The sequence below is a fragment of the Sphaeroforma arctica genome (genome assembly GCF_001186125.1).
Source record: "Sphaeroforma arctica JP610 unplaced genomic scaffold supercont1.155, whole genome shotgun sequence".
Taxonomy (NCBI): Eukaryota; class Ichthyosporea; order Ichthyophonida; genus Sphaeroforma; species Sphaeroforma arctica.
Window position 1 is genome coordinate 96757 of NW_014040403.1, and position 16087 is coordinate 112843.

General features: G+C 41.7%; 4 protein-coding genes across 4 annotated transcripts; 3 read left to right on the forward strand and 1 right to left on the reverse strand.

The window, feature by feature from the left end:
• Positions 1-297: 297 nt before the first annotated feature.
• On the forward strand, positions 298-4038 carry SARC_03160 (hypothetical protein; the record flags this gene model as incomplete). The annotated part of the gene is made up of 7 exons (XM_014303057.1): positions 298-417; positions 871-1066; positions 1277-1497; positions 1810-2031; positions 2479-2697; positions 2874-3209; positions 3802-4038. The coding sequence occupies 7 exons, from the start codon at positions 298-300 to the stop codon at positions 4036-4038; spliced, it is 1551 nt and encodes a 516-aa protein (XP_014158532.1).
• Positions 4039-4664: 626 nt separating this feature from the next.
• Positions 4665-10229, reverse strand: SARC_03161 (hypothetical protein). Its single transcript, XM_014303058.1, has 10 exons — positions 9881-10229; positions 8469-8648; positions 7914-8196; positions 7561-7733; positions 7272-7384; positions 6759-6942; positions 6476-6554; positions 6117-6193; positions 5440-5559; positions 4665-5030 (listed from the first exon to the last, which is right to left on the reverse strand). The coding sequence occupies exons 1-10, from the start codon at positions 10094-10096 to the stop codon at positions 4881-4883; spliced, it is 1575 nt and encodes a 524-aa protein (XP_014158533.1). The 5' UTR covers positions 10097-10229; the 3' UTR covers positions 4665-4880.
• Positions 10230-12016: 1787 nt separating this feature from the next.
• Positions 12017-14330, forward strand: SARC_03162 (hypothetical protein). Its single transcript, XM_014303059.1, has 2 exons — positions 12017-12241; positions 13327-14330. The coding sequence occupies exons 1-2, from the start codon at positions 12206-12208 to the stop codon at positions 14188-14190; spliced, it is 900 nt and encodes a 299-aa protein (XP_014158534.1). The 5' UTR covers positions 12017-12205; the 3' UTR covers positions 14191-14330.
• Positions 14331-14443: 113 nt separating this feature from the next.
• SARC_03163 (hypothetical protein) lies at positions 14444-15985 on the forward strand. The gene is made up of 2 exons (XM_014303060.1): positions 14444-14850; positions 15510-15985. The coding sequence occupies exons 1-2, from the start codon at positions 14669-14671 to the stop codon at positions 15724-15726; spliced, it is 399 nt and encodes a 132-aa protein (XP_014158535.1). The 5' UTR covers positions 14444-14668; the 3' UTR covers positions 15727-15985.
• The last annotated feature ends 102 nt before the right edge of the window (positions 15986-16087 follow it).

Below are 16087 nucleotides of genomic sequence, written 5' to 3' on the forward strand. Positions count from 1 at the left end.
ATATATATATATACATATATATATATATATCTATATATCTATAAATAGATGTATATATATTATATATTTCTCGCTTGTATGGCTAGAACAGTACAAGTAATGGATCGATAATTTGCATGAGTAGTAACTTTGTATGTGCCTAGTGTCATTTCACGATCGCATACTTACTGTCTGGGCAAGATCGCATACTTACTCATAATTCGCCATCTACATATTAGCTATGTTTCGATAAAATTATAGTCGAGGCATTGCAGGTTTCTAACATCAACTCATGTTTGCATTACGTGTTCTGCAGCTATGGATTGGGATTTAAATAATATTGAAGAATTGATGAAAGATATCGAGCACGCACCCTGCCGAGCCGAGATAGTTGCGCTAGGAATGTCGTTTGGGAATATGGAGGGCTGTGTCAGCCAGGTTAGTACGAGTTTTGTTGTGGATATTCTGTTGGGGGCGCTCTCGCGATAGAAGCTGTTTCTTCTGCACGCCTTTGTATATAGCTTTCATACTTCTGTTTGACATTTATATTGTTTCAAGTATCGGTCGAATAGAGAAAATCTCAAGCCAATTAATGTCAATTTGAACTAGTGCTGTCCTGAAGTATCAATTAAGAAGGGAAAGATAGTTTACAATAGACATGGTCATGCCATTTATGTAAGTAAATGCTGGAACAGAAGTGATGGAATAGACGTTTGTCTCTTACGCAGAGAGTCTTTTATCTACTCGGTACATAACAACGATTGTATCTGTATCCTGCGCGTTTTCGTACTCTAGACGGTTCAGAAGAACAGATTAGTTCGCAATATATGTGAGAGTCTTTCTCTAGTTATTTATTAGACGCTCACTTTCCGGAATTTCATTCACACGCAGGTAAAGCACCAAAACGACCTCGCCAACATGTGCGAAGACTCCATATACGAATTTATCGATATTGCGGGAGAAGTTCTCAAGAAAGAGAAATGCTTAAAACCACTTAATGAGTTTGTCAATATGAAGGTGATCAAAATCGATATGATGCCTGTCTTCAAAGTCTTCACAGATGCCTACGACTGCTCACAGGGTAAAGGTATGTCATTATTGATCATATAATGTCAGTGGAACACTATGGGTTCACGCCTTGCATTTGACTATTGCTAGGCATAAAGTTTCGCTTACGCTAGTCTAAAACCAGTCCGCATATGGACGCACACATAGCGATTTTGAATCGTCTACATGCTTTCTAGGTACCGTTCATGCGCTCACACATCTCTAATGACACGTATCTACATATTCACAGTTGCAGAAGCAAAGACTGAGTGTCAGAAACAAGCGATCCCTGAACTCAGTGAGATTCTTAATGACTTCGTGAATGAGATCTTTGAAGGTGTTAGTGCTGATTTCCTTCAAACGATTGAAGAGTTCGGGGATTCGTTTGCCGCCCTGTGGCAGTGCGGAAGGGATGCACCGTCATTAGAGAGCACTATTTCCGCAGATGATTTTAGCATCTTTAGTGACAGGGTATGTCTGATGTTCACAGGATTCGGTATACAGAATGCGGCACAATTGCGTGTTTGTATTTTCTCAGCCAAACTCTACATATTTTGTAATTTGAAATGCTGAGCGATCATTAGTTGTTCATGGCTAATTTGGCTATACACACTATTTGTTTAGTTATCAACGTGAATTTTGCATTCGTCGAATTGGTATCGGTGGATTCTATTACGCGTGAATAATCTCCGTTGTATTTGCATACAGTGAGAGCAAAAACAATCATAACTTTATCCCAATCGTACATCTATTCATCATTCTATCCTCATCGTCGTGCAACAGTCCAGCAAAATGCTAGATTCTTTAAATAAGTGGCGCGGGGACCCCACCAAGAACACATTTTTAGATGCCAACCAAATGTGGGTGTTACAGAGGATAATGGAAGCGGTAGACGAGAAAGGGCCAATGACGAAGGGCATTTTGTACAAGATCAAGCCTTCTGATGTCTCCGATCTGCACCAATGCAAGGGACAGTATGTCGCTACCGTAGCTGCCCTGGATAAGGTATTGTATTAGACTACTGCGTCGGTTAGAGACTCTAAGTGTAGTGAGGTTTCTGGGGTAAAATGCGGGTATGAATCTAGACATCTAAAAACAAATGCAGTATTTTATCACGAATTCGTGTCGAAATAGCATATCTCGCTCAGTGATGGCTTGGTGTTCTGGTACGAAGCCGCCTCAAAAACACTGTCAATATTTAATATAATCGCAACTACCGCGTGTCGAATTTTTATATATTTCTCATCTGTATCTCCGTGATGTCGGATCGATTCGCTGTCGTATGGTGACTCCCAAGGGTTCTTCCCTTTTACTCGCATGAAACTTTTCATTAATGTTCGTTCATCTTTGTGTCTCAGAAGTCTTATGGACTGATAAATTTTGTATTCTTCGCGTCCATAACTTGTATACGGCCCCCTTCCGTACTTTGCCTCATGGATTTGATTGATACAGGTTCTATCGGATGATGCCAACATGATGCAGCTCACATCGGTGGTGTTTGATCGATTGCTGTTCCTTAATCCTTTGCGTCCGTTTGTACAAGCGTTCGTGGACACGGCACCTACACTCACTATGCAATTGCTGCCCGACGTACAATGTCTATTCGAATGGGATACTAACAAGATGCCGTCGTTATATACCTGCATGAGTACCATCGGAGACGCCGCTCAGGTATGCTGTCTTGCCTTCTTTGTAGGCGTTTGTGTTATATTCAATGCGTAGGTTTTGCTAGTGGATGTGAACCATGATTGTAGTGTTTTTTTTGTGTAGTTCTGGCAATGCCTTATGCTTCACTCAAGTCAAGCCGAATAGTCTCACAGTTGTTGTTTACTTGTGACTCGTTATAGGCGTATACTGCCGAGCTGGCTGCAGCCAAAGAACGTGCTGACGCCTCAGAGCGTCTGCATGGTTGGGATGACACAATTGGCGGTCCAACCGGCGAGGCAGCAGATAATGCATCAACACTTAAGGTAACGACAGGAACGACTGACAAGGCCGTTAAGCCAACTGCAGCAAGTGACAAGACCGCCAGTGTGACTAGTAAGCAGGGTACAAAGACGGGTACGGTCACCCAGGCTTCAACAGGTGTGGATGCGGTGGGAGCTTTGGGTGGCGACAAGGACGATGCTACATCGAATGCATCTGTGGGTGTAGTCGCGACGGACCCGCCCGCTGCTGCGGAGGTGTGTACTACGACTGCGTGCATCAGCATCACAATGACGAGATATGTGTTTGGATGAAATTTGTTTCGTCAACGGTGTGCTTCTCAGCAATCATTGCGTTTGGAAGTGATGTGTTTTGATAAATTAATTGCATCAGCGGTGTGCTTTCCATAACATCAGAGGTGTGCTTCTCATACAACTAAAGTGTTTAATGCATACATTTGACGTCATAGTTTTCGGCTGCATCTGACGGAAGATACCGATACGTTAATACTCTCACCATCACCTGTTTGTGAAATACGGAATTTATATATATATATATATTTTTCAATCTCATTAACAAGTTATCATCCCAAAATCTCATATATTAGAAAGCGACACCTCATTATTTAGCTATCATCCCGAATTCTTATGTATATTAGAAAGAGACGCTATCGCTACTGTATAAATATACATGCTAGAGTGTATGAGTATGACCCACATCACAAAGCTTTCTCATTCTACTATCGATGTTGGCATTGGGTGTGCGCATACCTCATGTAGCATACACCTCGAATGTGGTTTTTCATTCATGCGTTGACTCATCACTTCTGTTTATTTTTCTTCCGCACAGCCGACCAAACACTCGCATGTCTTCCGCCACTTCTTGTACGTTGTCGCATTCGCCTGTCTGGGTGTGGTGGGAGCTCTTGCTATGCGTGTGCAAATGAGGAAGTCAGCAATGTACACGGCGATTCCCGCTAACGAAAGTGATCATGACATGTTTGATGTGGAGTCCCGTGGCCTCTTGAATGATATGGGGAGTGACGACGATGATAGCAGTGAAGATGACGAACCAATCGCACTATAGGTGGGCCCGCTCTATTGGATTATGTGCAGACAACTTTATTTACCCGTGCACGTGATTCTTTACTTTGAGCGCGAGATGCATGGACATCGCCCAGCGATTTCTTGTCGACATGAGTGCCGCTATGGTACATGACGAGAAAACGCAGTCGAGCGTGATTCTGTCTGTCAACATCACTCTCACCAAGAAAATATATTATACTGGCACGTTCTGAAATAAAATTAAATACAAATTGCTGTTTCAAATACTTATAATTTAGTTATACTTCGCGAAACATAAAAATTATCGGGTGTTGCTTATACACTTATGAGCCCGCTTTACCAAAGACAATGTCCGAGCCTAAGCCAAAGCCAATACAATATAAGCCAAACTTAATTATAATAGTATCTGACAAAGGTCTCATTGATATCGAATGCGTTCCACATATGTTGTGGAAGATGTAGGATATGCACACATTGCCCAACACTTCAGGTAGGGGCTCGATGTGACCAACACACGAGGATTTGATAGACAAATGTCTTGAAAACGCGCAACCACAGACGACATGGGAGGGGTACTCACTGATACACAAAAAGTGTAGCGAGTGGGTAACTAAAGGAAAGATCATACTTGTTGTAGAAACCACTCAATTCAGGAGGAAATCGTCGTTCGGTTTTACTAAACGGATTCACTTTTATCTAAAGTTTACAAGCATTCGTGGCAGGTCTTGACACCCCGTAGTATTCCTTTCCGGTTTTCAGTTTTCATGCATGTACACGACGCCGCCAGTCGCATATGCCTAATATTTTAGCCTGCATTGTGTGTGCACGTAGAAAGCATCCTCAACGTGACGGATCAATCGATATTCACTCGGATCGATACTTCTCCATGAATTTCGTGTTGAAGTCGCTGATCAGACCAATGAAATGATCAAAGTCTTCTTCCAGAGGTAGGAATGTGGCACGGAAATGGAAGGTTCCGGGGACTTGCTTGAATCCACTACCGGGCACGGTGCACTACAGGTGTTCAAAGTACATTGATAATAAGCGCAGAGAATGTGTGACAGGGTTATCAATAGTGAACAGTTCCAGCACAGCAAGTGATTGAATAAGTTTCAGATTATAGGTTTTTCATTGCAGAGTGATGCTGATGACGCCAAATCTCGCCCGATCAAATAAGGTACGTACTAGATGCGCACGGAGCGTACACGGCGCTATTCAGGTCCAGCAATAAAAATTCCAGATCTACTACAAGTGATTATCCACACAGCATTACCTTTTTCTGCAACAACATTAGCTAGACGCTCCAGTATTCGCAAGTGACAAAATGATATTGATTCAGCTTCATTGAAGCTATTACGTAGATGAAGCACTACGAGTAGGTTGTTGCAATAGTCCCATAACAATTGGTTACAAAGATGCATACCACTCCAGTCTCCTCTAGTAGTTGCAGACAGTAGAACGCATCGGGCTTGACGTTGTGATCCGCAGCAGCATCAATAGCGCGTTGCGGAAGAGCGATATTGGGGAAGGCGTACATGGCACCCTATATAGAAAAAGTGTTTTTTTTGCATGGCATGAGAATTTGACTTGATATATTTCTGTGATATGCATACACGCGTGTAATCCCTGAGGCCTTGCATATCCAGAGGCGTGTAAATGCTTCGGTATACCAAGACACAAATCGGCGTGTACTGCGATTTTTTTCAATGTCACAGTAATGGCCTCACCATCAATCAATACCCACTGCAGTTTTTAAAATACATGACGAGCGGCTACTGGCAATTTCTTTTCGAATCAAAGTAAAATGTGACCTACAAAATACACAAGAAACTCAACACCCACATTGAATACATGATGCGCGCAAGGTCTGTATTATCACACTTCATCAGAAATCGGGTAGCTGAAAATGCCCTGGAAAAGATCAACCATTTTTAGTGCAGTAAGAAAATGACAACCGATACGTAATTGTTCATATATAAGAACGGTACTTGACCTTAACAGTATGAACTCCACAGATAGGAAACCTTCCTATGCACCCAACACAACTATCGAAAAAGACGTGGCTTAACCCAAATATAACGAGATTCTGGTAAAACTTACGCTGGAGGGCTCGCAGGTGATATTCTCCATTGAGTTGAAAGCGGTGACCAGCTTCGCAGCACGGCGCTTCAGTGACTCTGGTAAATTTTAGCGTTACTGTGAGATTGCGTCCTTACATGATCGAGGATGGATATAAGTTGTCAAAATACTATGCGAATGTCCTAGACGTATCATATGATCGGCGTGTACAAATTGAAGACAACGTCCTCGTAATCGTCATTTAATGGAGAAGTGCAGCTTTGCATGCTTTGCTATATGCATGAGCGATGCATGAGCGGATAGACAAAACATGCGCAAGAAAAAAAGAGCTCCCGGAATGACTGCACCGAGCAAAATATAAACAGTAACATGTGACATACCAAGAATGGTGTTATTCTCATCTTTAAAGGTTTGATACGAGGCATCTCCCTCTTTTGGCGGGTTGATCATCAGATCCGTCTGTGTTGCATCGCGTATGACGTAAGAAGAGGACGAAGTCGTTTTAGTGCAAGAATATGAGCTGATGATAATACGCCTACAAATTTGATGATAACGAAATACGGACAAGAACCCTACATCGCAACATTGGCATGGCTCTTGAATTTTGGCTGTATGTGCAAGAAGAGTGAGAAAAATATGGAAACAAGGCAAAAGAACACATACCATGATCTGACCGGGAACATTGGGGCACAACTGGATACTGCAACACTTGTAGATCTCAGCCTGAACATCAGGTTCGATATTAGTGAGATGCATGTAACCCCCACGCATACCACACTCGCCAATCATTCCCTTTGATGTACTGTGGAAGGAGATCAATTCCAAGTCCTGAAACTGCATCGGCATGCTGTGAAATATTGTTGCATGAATGGTGAGATATGATGAGTGAATAAGGGACAAGGTTCCGAGATGATACTATCTCGATATACCCTACATACTAACAGATCAAGGACCGAATGATTATGAGACGAGAACTTGATTAGAGTGTGACAAAAAACAAAGTGAAGTTCGAGGTACACTGAGCTTCCAGGGAGACATTCAGTATACAATATATCACATTGATTCATACGAACGCGCAAAGAAAGAAAAAAGATCTGCTTAAACTTCCTTCAACACAGACGTGCGGTAGGTTTCTATCAAATTACTAGCTTAGCAGCAGATGCGATTTGTACACACCTTTTCAAAACCTTGCGGAAGGAATGGAAAGGTAAATCATCGTTGTAGATATTGGCCTGGTAGACCTCATCGGCCATTAGTACCAGAGAATTCCTATGGCAGAATTTGATAATCTGATAAGACGTAAATTCAATAGTGAAGAATGGTGAGTAATAAATCATTACAGTAGAACAAAACGGCAGATCATTACGAGTCTTGGCACTTCACACAGTAAGCTGTAGATTGAGGGTACAGACAACATCCGGACACTTCTGTCATGGATTCCTCGGTTGTGAAAGTTGTCACTTACATTCTCCATTTGGTCCCATGTCAGACACTGTCCTGTAGGATTTCCAGGATTAATTATAACTAGAGCTTTGGTGGATACGCACAGATTCTCCGCCTCCTCTTTCGCCCGCTCCAGTTCAGGAATGGAAATGCTCCATCCCAAGCTTTCATCCAAATAGTATGGCACAGCGGTACCTGCGGAGAAATAAAAACAGTGTACGATTGAACATAAGGCATCTCTCAAAGTCTTATAGAGGGCTCGGCAGCGTCAGTGGAATCACATAGTAGACAACATTTATACAGCAACTGCTAAGTCAACACTACAAGCTACAAACCGCCAGCAAGGTGAAATTCTTGCTCGAACGAGGTTCTTACCATTCACCATGGCCATAGTCGCAGAGTAGAGAGGATATTGAGGTATTGGGATCATAACGCCAACCTTAGGGTTAGCCGACAACAAGTTCAGAATCATCTGCACACCCGCACTGGCTCCATTGGTGAGGAATAGACGATCCGGGGATGTTGGAAATCCATCACGTTCTTCGACGAACTTCGCAACACTCTCACGGATGACTGGCATTCCCTGCGAATGGGTGTAGGCTCCAGTAGACACGGTTCCACCCTTTTCGAAGTATTTATGTGCTCGCTCGATTGCATCCTGGGACAATTAGATACAGTAACGGGATTTAGAAACTCCGTGACACACACCGCAGAATTTAAACACTTGAGTATTTAAGGGCCCTATGGTTCTATAAACATTGTCTGCGAGATTGCTTTTTTTTTTGAGGGTTGAATGAGCAAGGCGGATGAGCAATTCAAAATTAGGGCTTGCACCGGGTCCCGAGGTTAGCCGAAGGTATTTTTGATACATTCAATGCGTACTAGATGGAATAAAACTCGATTCAAACAAAAATAATTCACAATTCTTACCTCAGGATATAACTTGAGCACATCCTCGCGATTTTCTTCCTTGAGCAGGTCAGGGTTCGTGCACAGAGACACCACCTGTCGGAAGAAAGTCACAGGCTTCTGCTTCAAAGCTTGAGGATTTCCAATATTGCAGTGGATGATTTTCTTGAAAGGAAGAGATCCAGGGTCCTTGTCCAGAATCTGTTATTGAGCACAAGTCCATGCCGGTTGCAATTTCAGGGAAAGGCAAACTTTTGGAAAGTAGAAAAGTTTCGTTTGTATGATTCTGACAAGTGTACAAGAGTCGACACACGAGGACAGAGCTTGCAGGTCGCGATAGTGCACAATTTTCTCACGGATTGCATACTTGCTCAGAACTAGATGGGGGTGTACGTGCACATACTCCGTGTGCGACGTTGTATATGATAACAAAAATGACATAAAATGATGAAGTAAAGGTAGATGGGGTTATATGGGTATACCTAGAAAACAGAGTATGTTGCACATGATTTTGTTCCCGAATATACGCATGGTATAGCAAGCAAAAAGCAGATCAACTCACCATATACGAAGAATTAATCCACATTTTGTGCGAGCATTTTCAAGCATGAGTAAAACTATTCGTATGGAGAGCAAGAACTGGCGTGGGACAGAGTGTTCATGAGATGAACAAGTACACCATGTGTAGAAAAGAACGGAAAGAGTGAATAAATCAAATATCAAAACTTTTAACGCACGATTTTGTAACTTGAATCTACACATGCGTATCGCAAGTATTCTCGTACTCTCAGAATATTTAAAATATATACGCTGGGGTTACACATGCGTACGTTCCTGTCAAAGCTTTCTAAACCGAGAACGAAGAATTGAGCATATATACCATTAAATCATATATAAGCTGTTTCTAGATAGAAATGTTAGCTATGCAAATATAACAATACCTGTCATATACAATCATGCCTTGTCGCATACGAAACACTTGTGAGTAATTAGTCTCCACAGCAAGTAAATAGATTTTAAAGTGCAATACTGAAATTATAAAACAGTAAATATTCTGATACTCAGTAGTAATAACGAGGTCTCACTAAGTATACAGAATTTGGGTTCAATCATGATATAACAAGCGTAGTGACTATATTCATACTCAAGAATATTCTCTTGGCCAACCGAAAGAGACAAAATTGCCATTTTCACAGTTGATAGGTAACTGCAGCTGCACATAACCATAAATATTCCTTACATAAAACGTGTATTTTATAGCTCTAGAAATCCGCACCCACACATTGAACTAATAAAACATATCAATTCAAGCTGTTTGGCTCCAACAGGAATTGCACCACGTCCGCATTACGAAAGGCGTAGATAGTTAAGTCATAACTATAATACTCGATACAGAATACGCGTGCTTGCTAACTTTAGCAAACACAACTTACCAGTTTAAGCTGCTCAGCTCTTATGGGAATGGCACCACGCACAGCATACTCCGCATTACGAACTGCATGATTGATCGATTCATAGCTCAACGCTTTACTCTTCGCTGAAGCGCTGACTTGCATGGATCGACTTCGTACAGACATGGTCCTGCTAGCAGCCGCTTTTGAAGAACTCATGATTGCTGTTGCAAATGAGTCGATCGGAAGCTTAGGCATCAGATGTGCTTTGATCTACAAGGCTGAGAGGGGGGTTGTTATTAAGTGGGAAAACACGGAAGATACACAAGAGTGGGATGTGATGCAAGACACGAAATACTATACAGATTTTTAAAAATGTGCTCAAATTGTGTATTCAAAAGGGGATATGATGCAAGACTTTGTACTTTTAAATATTTAAATATATACTTGCTCTTAGTTGTTTTTGGAACCTGTAGAAAGCTGATATCAGCAAGTCAACAGCCCTGGCTTTAGGCTTATCTTGTGATTTCGAAAGGTCTTTTTAACCCATCTATGGAAAGTACCGAACCTCTGAATTATGTGATTTGCCATAGATTTATGTCATCAGCTGATGCCTGTCTTTGCCTGATAGGGCCAGTTTCCCAGACTCCCAGTCCCAGTCTCCCAGAGGCCCAGGCCCCAGGGCCCCAGGCACCCGAATCAGCCAGCATGGCTGAACCCAGCAAACCTAAATAAATCTGATATTTTACTAAAAAGTGTTTTTTTATTAAAAAACACATAAAAATACAATCATGATCATCTCTCTCTAGCTAGAGAGCGAGAGAATGGAAAGTAAAAATATGAGGGAGGACGGAAGAGTCTGTAGGACATATTTACAATAGAAACTTTTATACCCGACACCTACGGGCTACAGCCTTCTTGGTCAAAAGAGTCGACGACGAAAGTCAGACCTGGGTTTTTTATATACCACATAGTCACCTGTTTAACTAGTCAACCTGGATAGTAGTCCCAAAAAAAAAAACAGAGATGGGTTTCATGAACGTACCGATTTATGATGAAATACGCACAGGGATTCATCAGGGAATAGTTGCTCTAATTTTAAATACACTGGAATTCGCTGAAGCATATGTGCAATGCAAACCAATTCTTTTGTAATATAAGCCGTGATGTGACTACGTTCGTGATGTGAATAACCAATAACTACAAAATATTTATAAGCAGCGATTAAAACTGCTAACTATAGACGAGTGTGAGATCAGTGTTACGCTTCTAGAGGTTGGGTGGAATCTATATCAAAGCACAGGTAAAAATATGAAGATAGGTACTATCAAAGAACTATAGAGAAAACTATATAATCAGCTCAGATTGCGAATAAAGAGCTGGCCACCTCGCACATGACCCCAAACGCTAGAGAAGCACTACAGTGACTGAGAATAATAGACGTAAGCGCGGTGGTGCAGCACCTAAGGTGGAAGAAATGATAATTGGTAATGGAGAGGATAAACGTATCAAGAAAGGGTTAAGGTAATAGCAACAAAGGCTAGGATGCTGGATGATAAGGCATATACAAGACTTACAGAAAACAGCTTTGACCTATTGGCGAATGAAAATTTATGAGACTGGTCTTTTGGTTAATATCATAGTCCAAAAAAATTCTGTGACGGACTTTTGGTCAATTAAGTAGGTCTGACTGTACTCTGGACAAAAGATCGACCTATTTACAATCCTACATATGTATTTACAGATATAAAATTCCGATGATACTTAAACGTTTATTAATTTTAACGTACAAAAAACGACGATTTTGAACCCCAAAGCCCTGATAGGGGGCCGAGGGCCCGAGCCTCGAGCCCTGAGGGCTGAGGGTATGAGTCTAAAAAAGAATAAATAAATAGGGGGAAGTAGTAGAGCCATCAGGAAGGATGGTTCTAAGATGAGAGATATGTATTTACATCCTTGGGGGCTGGGCCGGTTGGCCTTGACTAGAGGAGCTGAGAGATTCACAAATCAAAAATGCGATGATTCTATGTACATTCTACGTGGCCCTCTGGAATCTGGATTTGGGTCTCGAACGGAAATTAAGTCTTGAGACTTGAGCCTGCTGAGGGCTATTTTTTTGTATAAAAAAATTTGTCTAGACTTAGACAGACGTCACATATATATTTAAATATGTACATAGTCTATTAGTCACCCTTCTATACAAAATACCTCGCTCTTGCTCTTGCTATCTTTCACTAACACGCACTTTAACACACGCCAGAAGCCGATCTAGAAAGTGGTATAGTCAATCGCAACTAGCACTGATAGAAGTGTTATCAACGGTAACACAAAACCATCGGATACAACGCTGAGAAGACTCAAGTCACCATGTCCATCAGCAAATTTATGAACCTCAAAAGTTTCGTAAGTCTTGCACGGTAGCTTATCGCCTGATTCTACGTTAACTCACTCGCGTTTTTGTAGCCAGCTAATATATATGTGGAGCGAATCAGGAATTTAACTTGTGCGCATGTTTTTATGCATATCTATTTGCCTACACCACCTATGTTCTAATTCAGGCACGTAAATTTTCTCTCACGTACAGACGTGTACACACATACGGGCACGTATGCATACATAAGCACACACACGTGGACACACATACACGCACACACGTTTACACTCGTACACGCACACACGTGTACGCACATACAGGCACACATGTACACACACACGCACACACCGTGCATACACATACGTGCATACACGTACACACGGTACGTTCACTGTATGTGTACACAAAAACACACACGAACACACACACACGCATATAAATGCACAGGCATGCACATACGCAGGTGCACATACACCTATTTTACAGTACTGTATGCACCGTACGTACACGTACAACGCATATCAATCATTCTGAAGCTGTGCCACTTGTCTGGTAAGATGCAACACAGATACATAACGCACAGACATACTTTCCCACATACGAGCGCAACGTCACAAAGTGCATTTATGCAAAACATATACTGACATATGAAAAGTATACTTCTTTCATCATTATAGTACGTTTGCACCCACACAGTAAAAACACTTTTAGACGTACACACATGCACACATGAGCGCTTACTTGTACGCACATATTGTACACTGGGTAATAGACATACGTGTATACATTCATGTAGTCCGCGTGCATGTAATTTTTATATACCTTTCATCTCTGTATGGATCCCACGTCGGCTTATACGTGCCTATGTGATATTTTTGATCACTTATACGCACTCCCAAATACAAATTATGCACACTAAAATACATACATACGTGCGCTTCACTCTTTGTTTCGAAATGATGTTGGCGTGAGCTTCCAGTTTGCTTCAGCATTACATTGAGCTTGCCTACTTCAGTGTATTTAGCGATGGTTGCATTTGCTTTAAGTCTTTGTTTCTTTTTGCGTCGCGCTAGACAGTATCGCATATGAACGGTATCTATCTTTTGTTTTGCAGCATCCCGGAAACTTTGCAAATCAAAAGGCCGTATGGATCGCACAGGAGCGCGATAAAGACGATAAGAAGCACCAGAAGCAATTGCAACAGGTGCTTCAGAAGGAGCAGCAAGAGCATAAGCTACTCGAGACCACACCACATTCCATTGAGGAGCGGAATAGATTAGCACTCAGCTTCATGTACAAGCAACCGCCGGGGCTGGAATATGCCCAAGAGAAGTTAAAGCTGAAAGACCGGGAGATGGCCAAAAAGAGAAAGAGAGAGGAGGAGGACAAGCGAATGAATGCGCAGGAGCGGTACATAAGAGATAAGGATATGTCGTTGACAGATAAATTTGAAGTGTTGAAGAATGCACCTCGCACTGGTGACTATGTCGCAGATGTGAAACGAACCAGGAACATCGACAGACCTTTCGGTGTCGAGATTAGGAATATAAAGTGTCTCAAGTGTGGCAACTGGGGCCATGGACACACTGAGAGAGTTTGCCCTCTATTTAATACTAGTAAACAGACTGACCAAGGTATAAACGAGGATGATGAGTTGGTTCGTCCGTCTGTAGTGGATCCTCTCGAGTTGATGCGCGACATGAAGAACGGTGGCTTGGCTATGAAGCAAACGATATTGGGAAGACTAAACGACGATCAAGCGAGCAATCAACAGATGGTATTCTCGGATGAAGACGACGACGGGAGAGAGATAGACGCACAAACACTTCGAGCGTTTGCCAATCTCTCTCCGAAATCAAAACGCAAAGTGTTGAGGCGGATGAAGAAGTCGAGCGCACTTGGAGACAACGGGGGTGGTGTACAGAAAAAGCACAAGAAGCGGAGGAAGACAAAAAAGAAGAAAAGTAGTCGAAGTTAATTAGCTAGTATATAGATTCGAGTGATCGCACTTTTGCTACTCTTATTGTCGCATTGGAACGTACATAGGAGTGGATTAAACTCAACCACCTCTATATTATGTGGGTAGTAAAATTTGATGCATTGAGCATCTTATTCTGACTGATGGCATCCACTTTTTATTTTTTTCTTGAAATAATGTTGATAACTAGTACATTCATACAAATTTACATAAATACATGATTCATCGGATGTATTTAAATAGAATTGGATCATGATGACAGCCTCTCTCTGAGTGATGTGAACTGTTGTGCAATTCACTAAATAAATACTGTCCTACATAGTTAAAAAAGGAGAGAAGCTAGTATAACCACAGAAACGCACACACACACACACACACACACACAGAGAAAGAGAGAGGAGAGAAGCTAATAAAACCTATTGATAAAGAGAATACTATAGTCAGTAACCCAAGACTTTACATATTATCTATCCTAAACATGATGGCTCTTCGATTACGAACTAGGAGTTTTATAGCCACTCAGGCAAGACAATTTCATAGCGCCTCTCAGCCGAGGCGTGCCCCTAAGGAAGCGGCCGACACAGTGCGTTTCTCGCAGACAAAGGCGGCCAAGTTGCACATTAATGACGTGGCGGTTGGCCAGGATCTATCAGATAGAGGGTGTGTGGCTGTCACTACGTCTGTGTCTATTGTGTCCATCGTAGTGATAGAGTGATGTCCGCTATGGCACGTGACTTAGCTTTCATTTTGTTGAAAATTCGATTTGCTGTGTTGACAGACGTATTTTCATTATACGCTATACTACAGTTAAACTCGAGTGCAGCCTCAGTCTCGATTGTCAGAAATACTGCGAGAGGGTTTGAACAATTTTTAAGCTTGTGCTGAGTGTCGTTTTTGCCTTTGCGATCTGTCTATCTGTATTTCCAGTATACAGACTCATATGTAGCATTTGCCCATTAAAAAAACTCACGTGTAACATTAAATATACTCGCATGTATCTACTCACATGTAGTATCTAGAGTTGTGAAATACACGCACGTAACAAGCTGAATTGTAACATGCATACTTGTAGCGAACTCACTTGTATATACATACTATATACTCACATGTAACATACTAATATGTATCACGCTGACAGGTGATATACTCATAGATTAATTCTCACCATGCACGGCTTACTCTCATGTGATATTCGCACGTACGATTTACTTACCTGTAACACACTCAACACACGTACTTATGTGTGTGTGAAATACTCATTTGTGATATACTCACATATAGTATTCTTACTTGAAATACAACATCGGTCATTTCAACAGCGCTAAGTTTATCATCGGCTTGGGATTTCTTTCGATTGTCGCTTACTGTGGTGCGCTCTATCGAGCGAACGAGGAGGAACGCCAAAGGAAACTTGAATTAAAGAGATTGGGTATCGAGGAAGAGGTGTTGTCGGGTGAGGAAGCCTTTGCTCGTGCCATGCAAGATGCAGGTCAGAAGGCTGCAGCACGGGAGGCTGCGAGAAATCAGGCCAGTTGATAGTACTGATCTACGATTTGTGTACAATAAACAGTGACTATACATTATACAGACCAAAGAGGACGCTACCTAACCGGAGAAGCTATTCTAATTAAGGAATATCGCGTCCATGTCGGTTGTACTGTAGTTTTACGTAGCGTGCAAAATCTGACGATTTTCTTGGTTAAGATTTCCCTCAGCTTGTGAAATGGAAGCTCGGACAGGCTTGATTCGGAAAATGTATGTGACGCAAGTATGGCTCATCAGAGCACTCATCGCCGAGAAATATACTTTAGGTTTTTAAATATTGAAGTCTAAGTAAGGTAAGTAAGGTCATCGAGTTTGTCACTACATACCGAATATATATATTTATATATATATA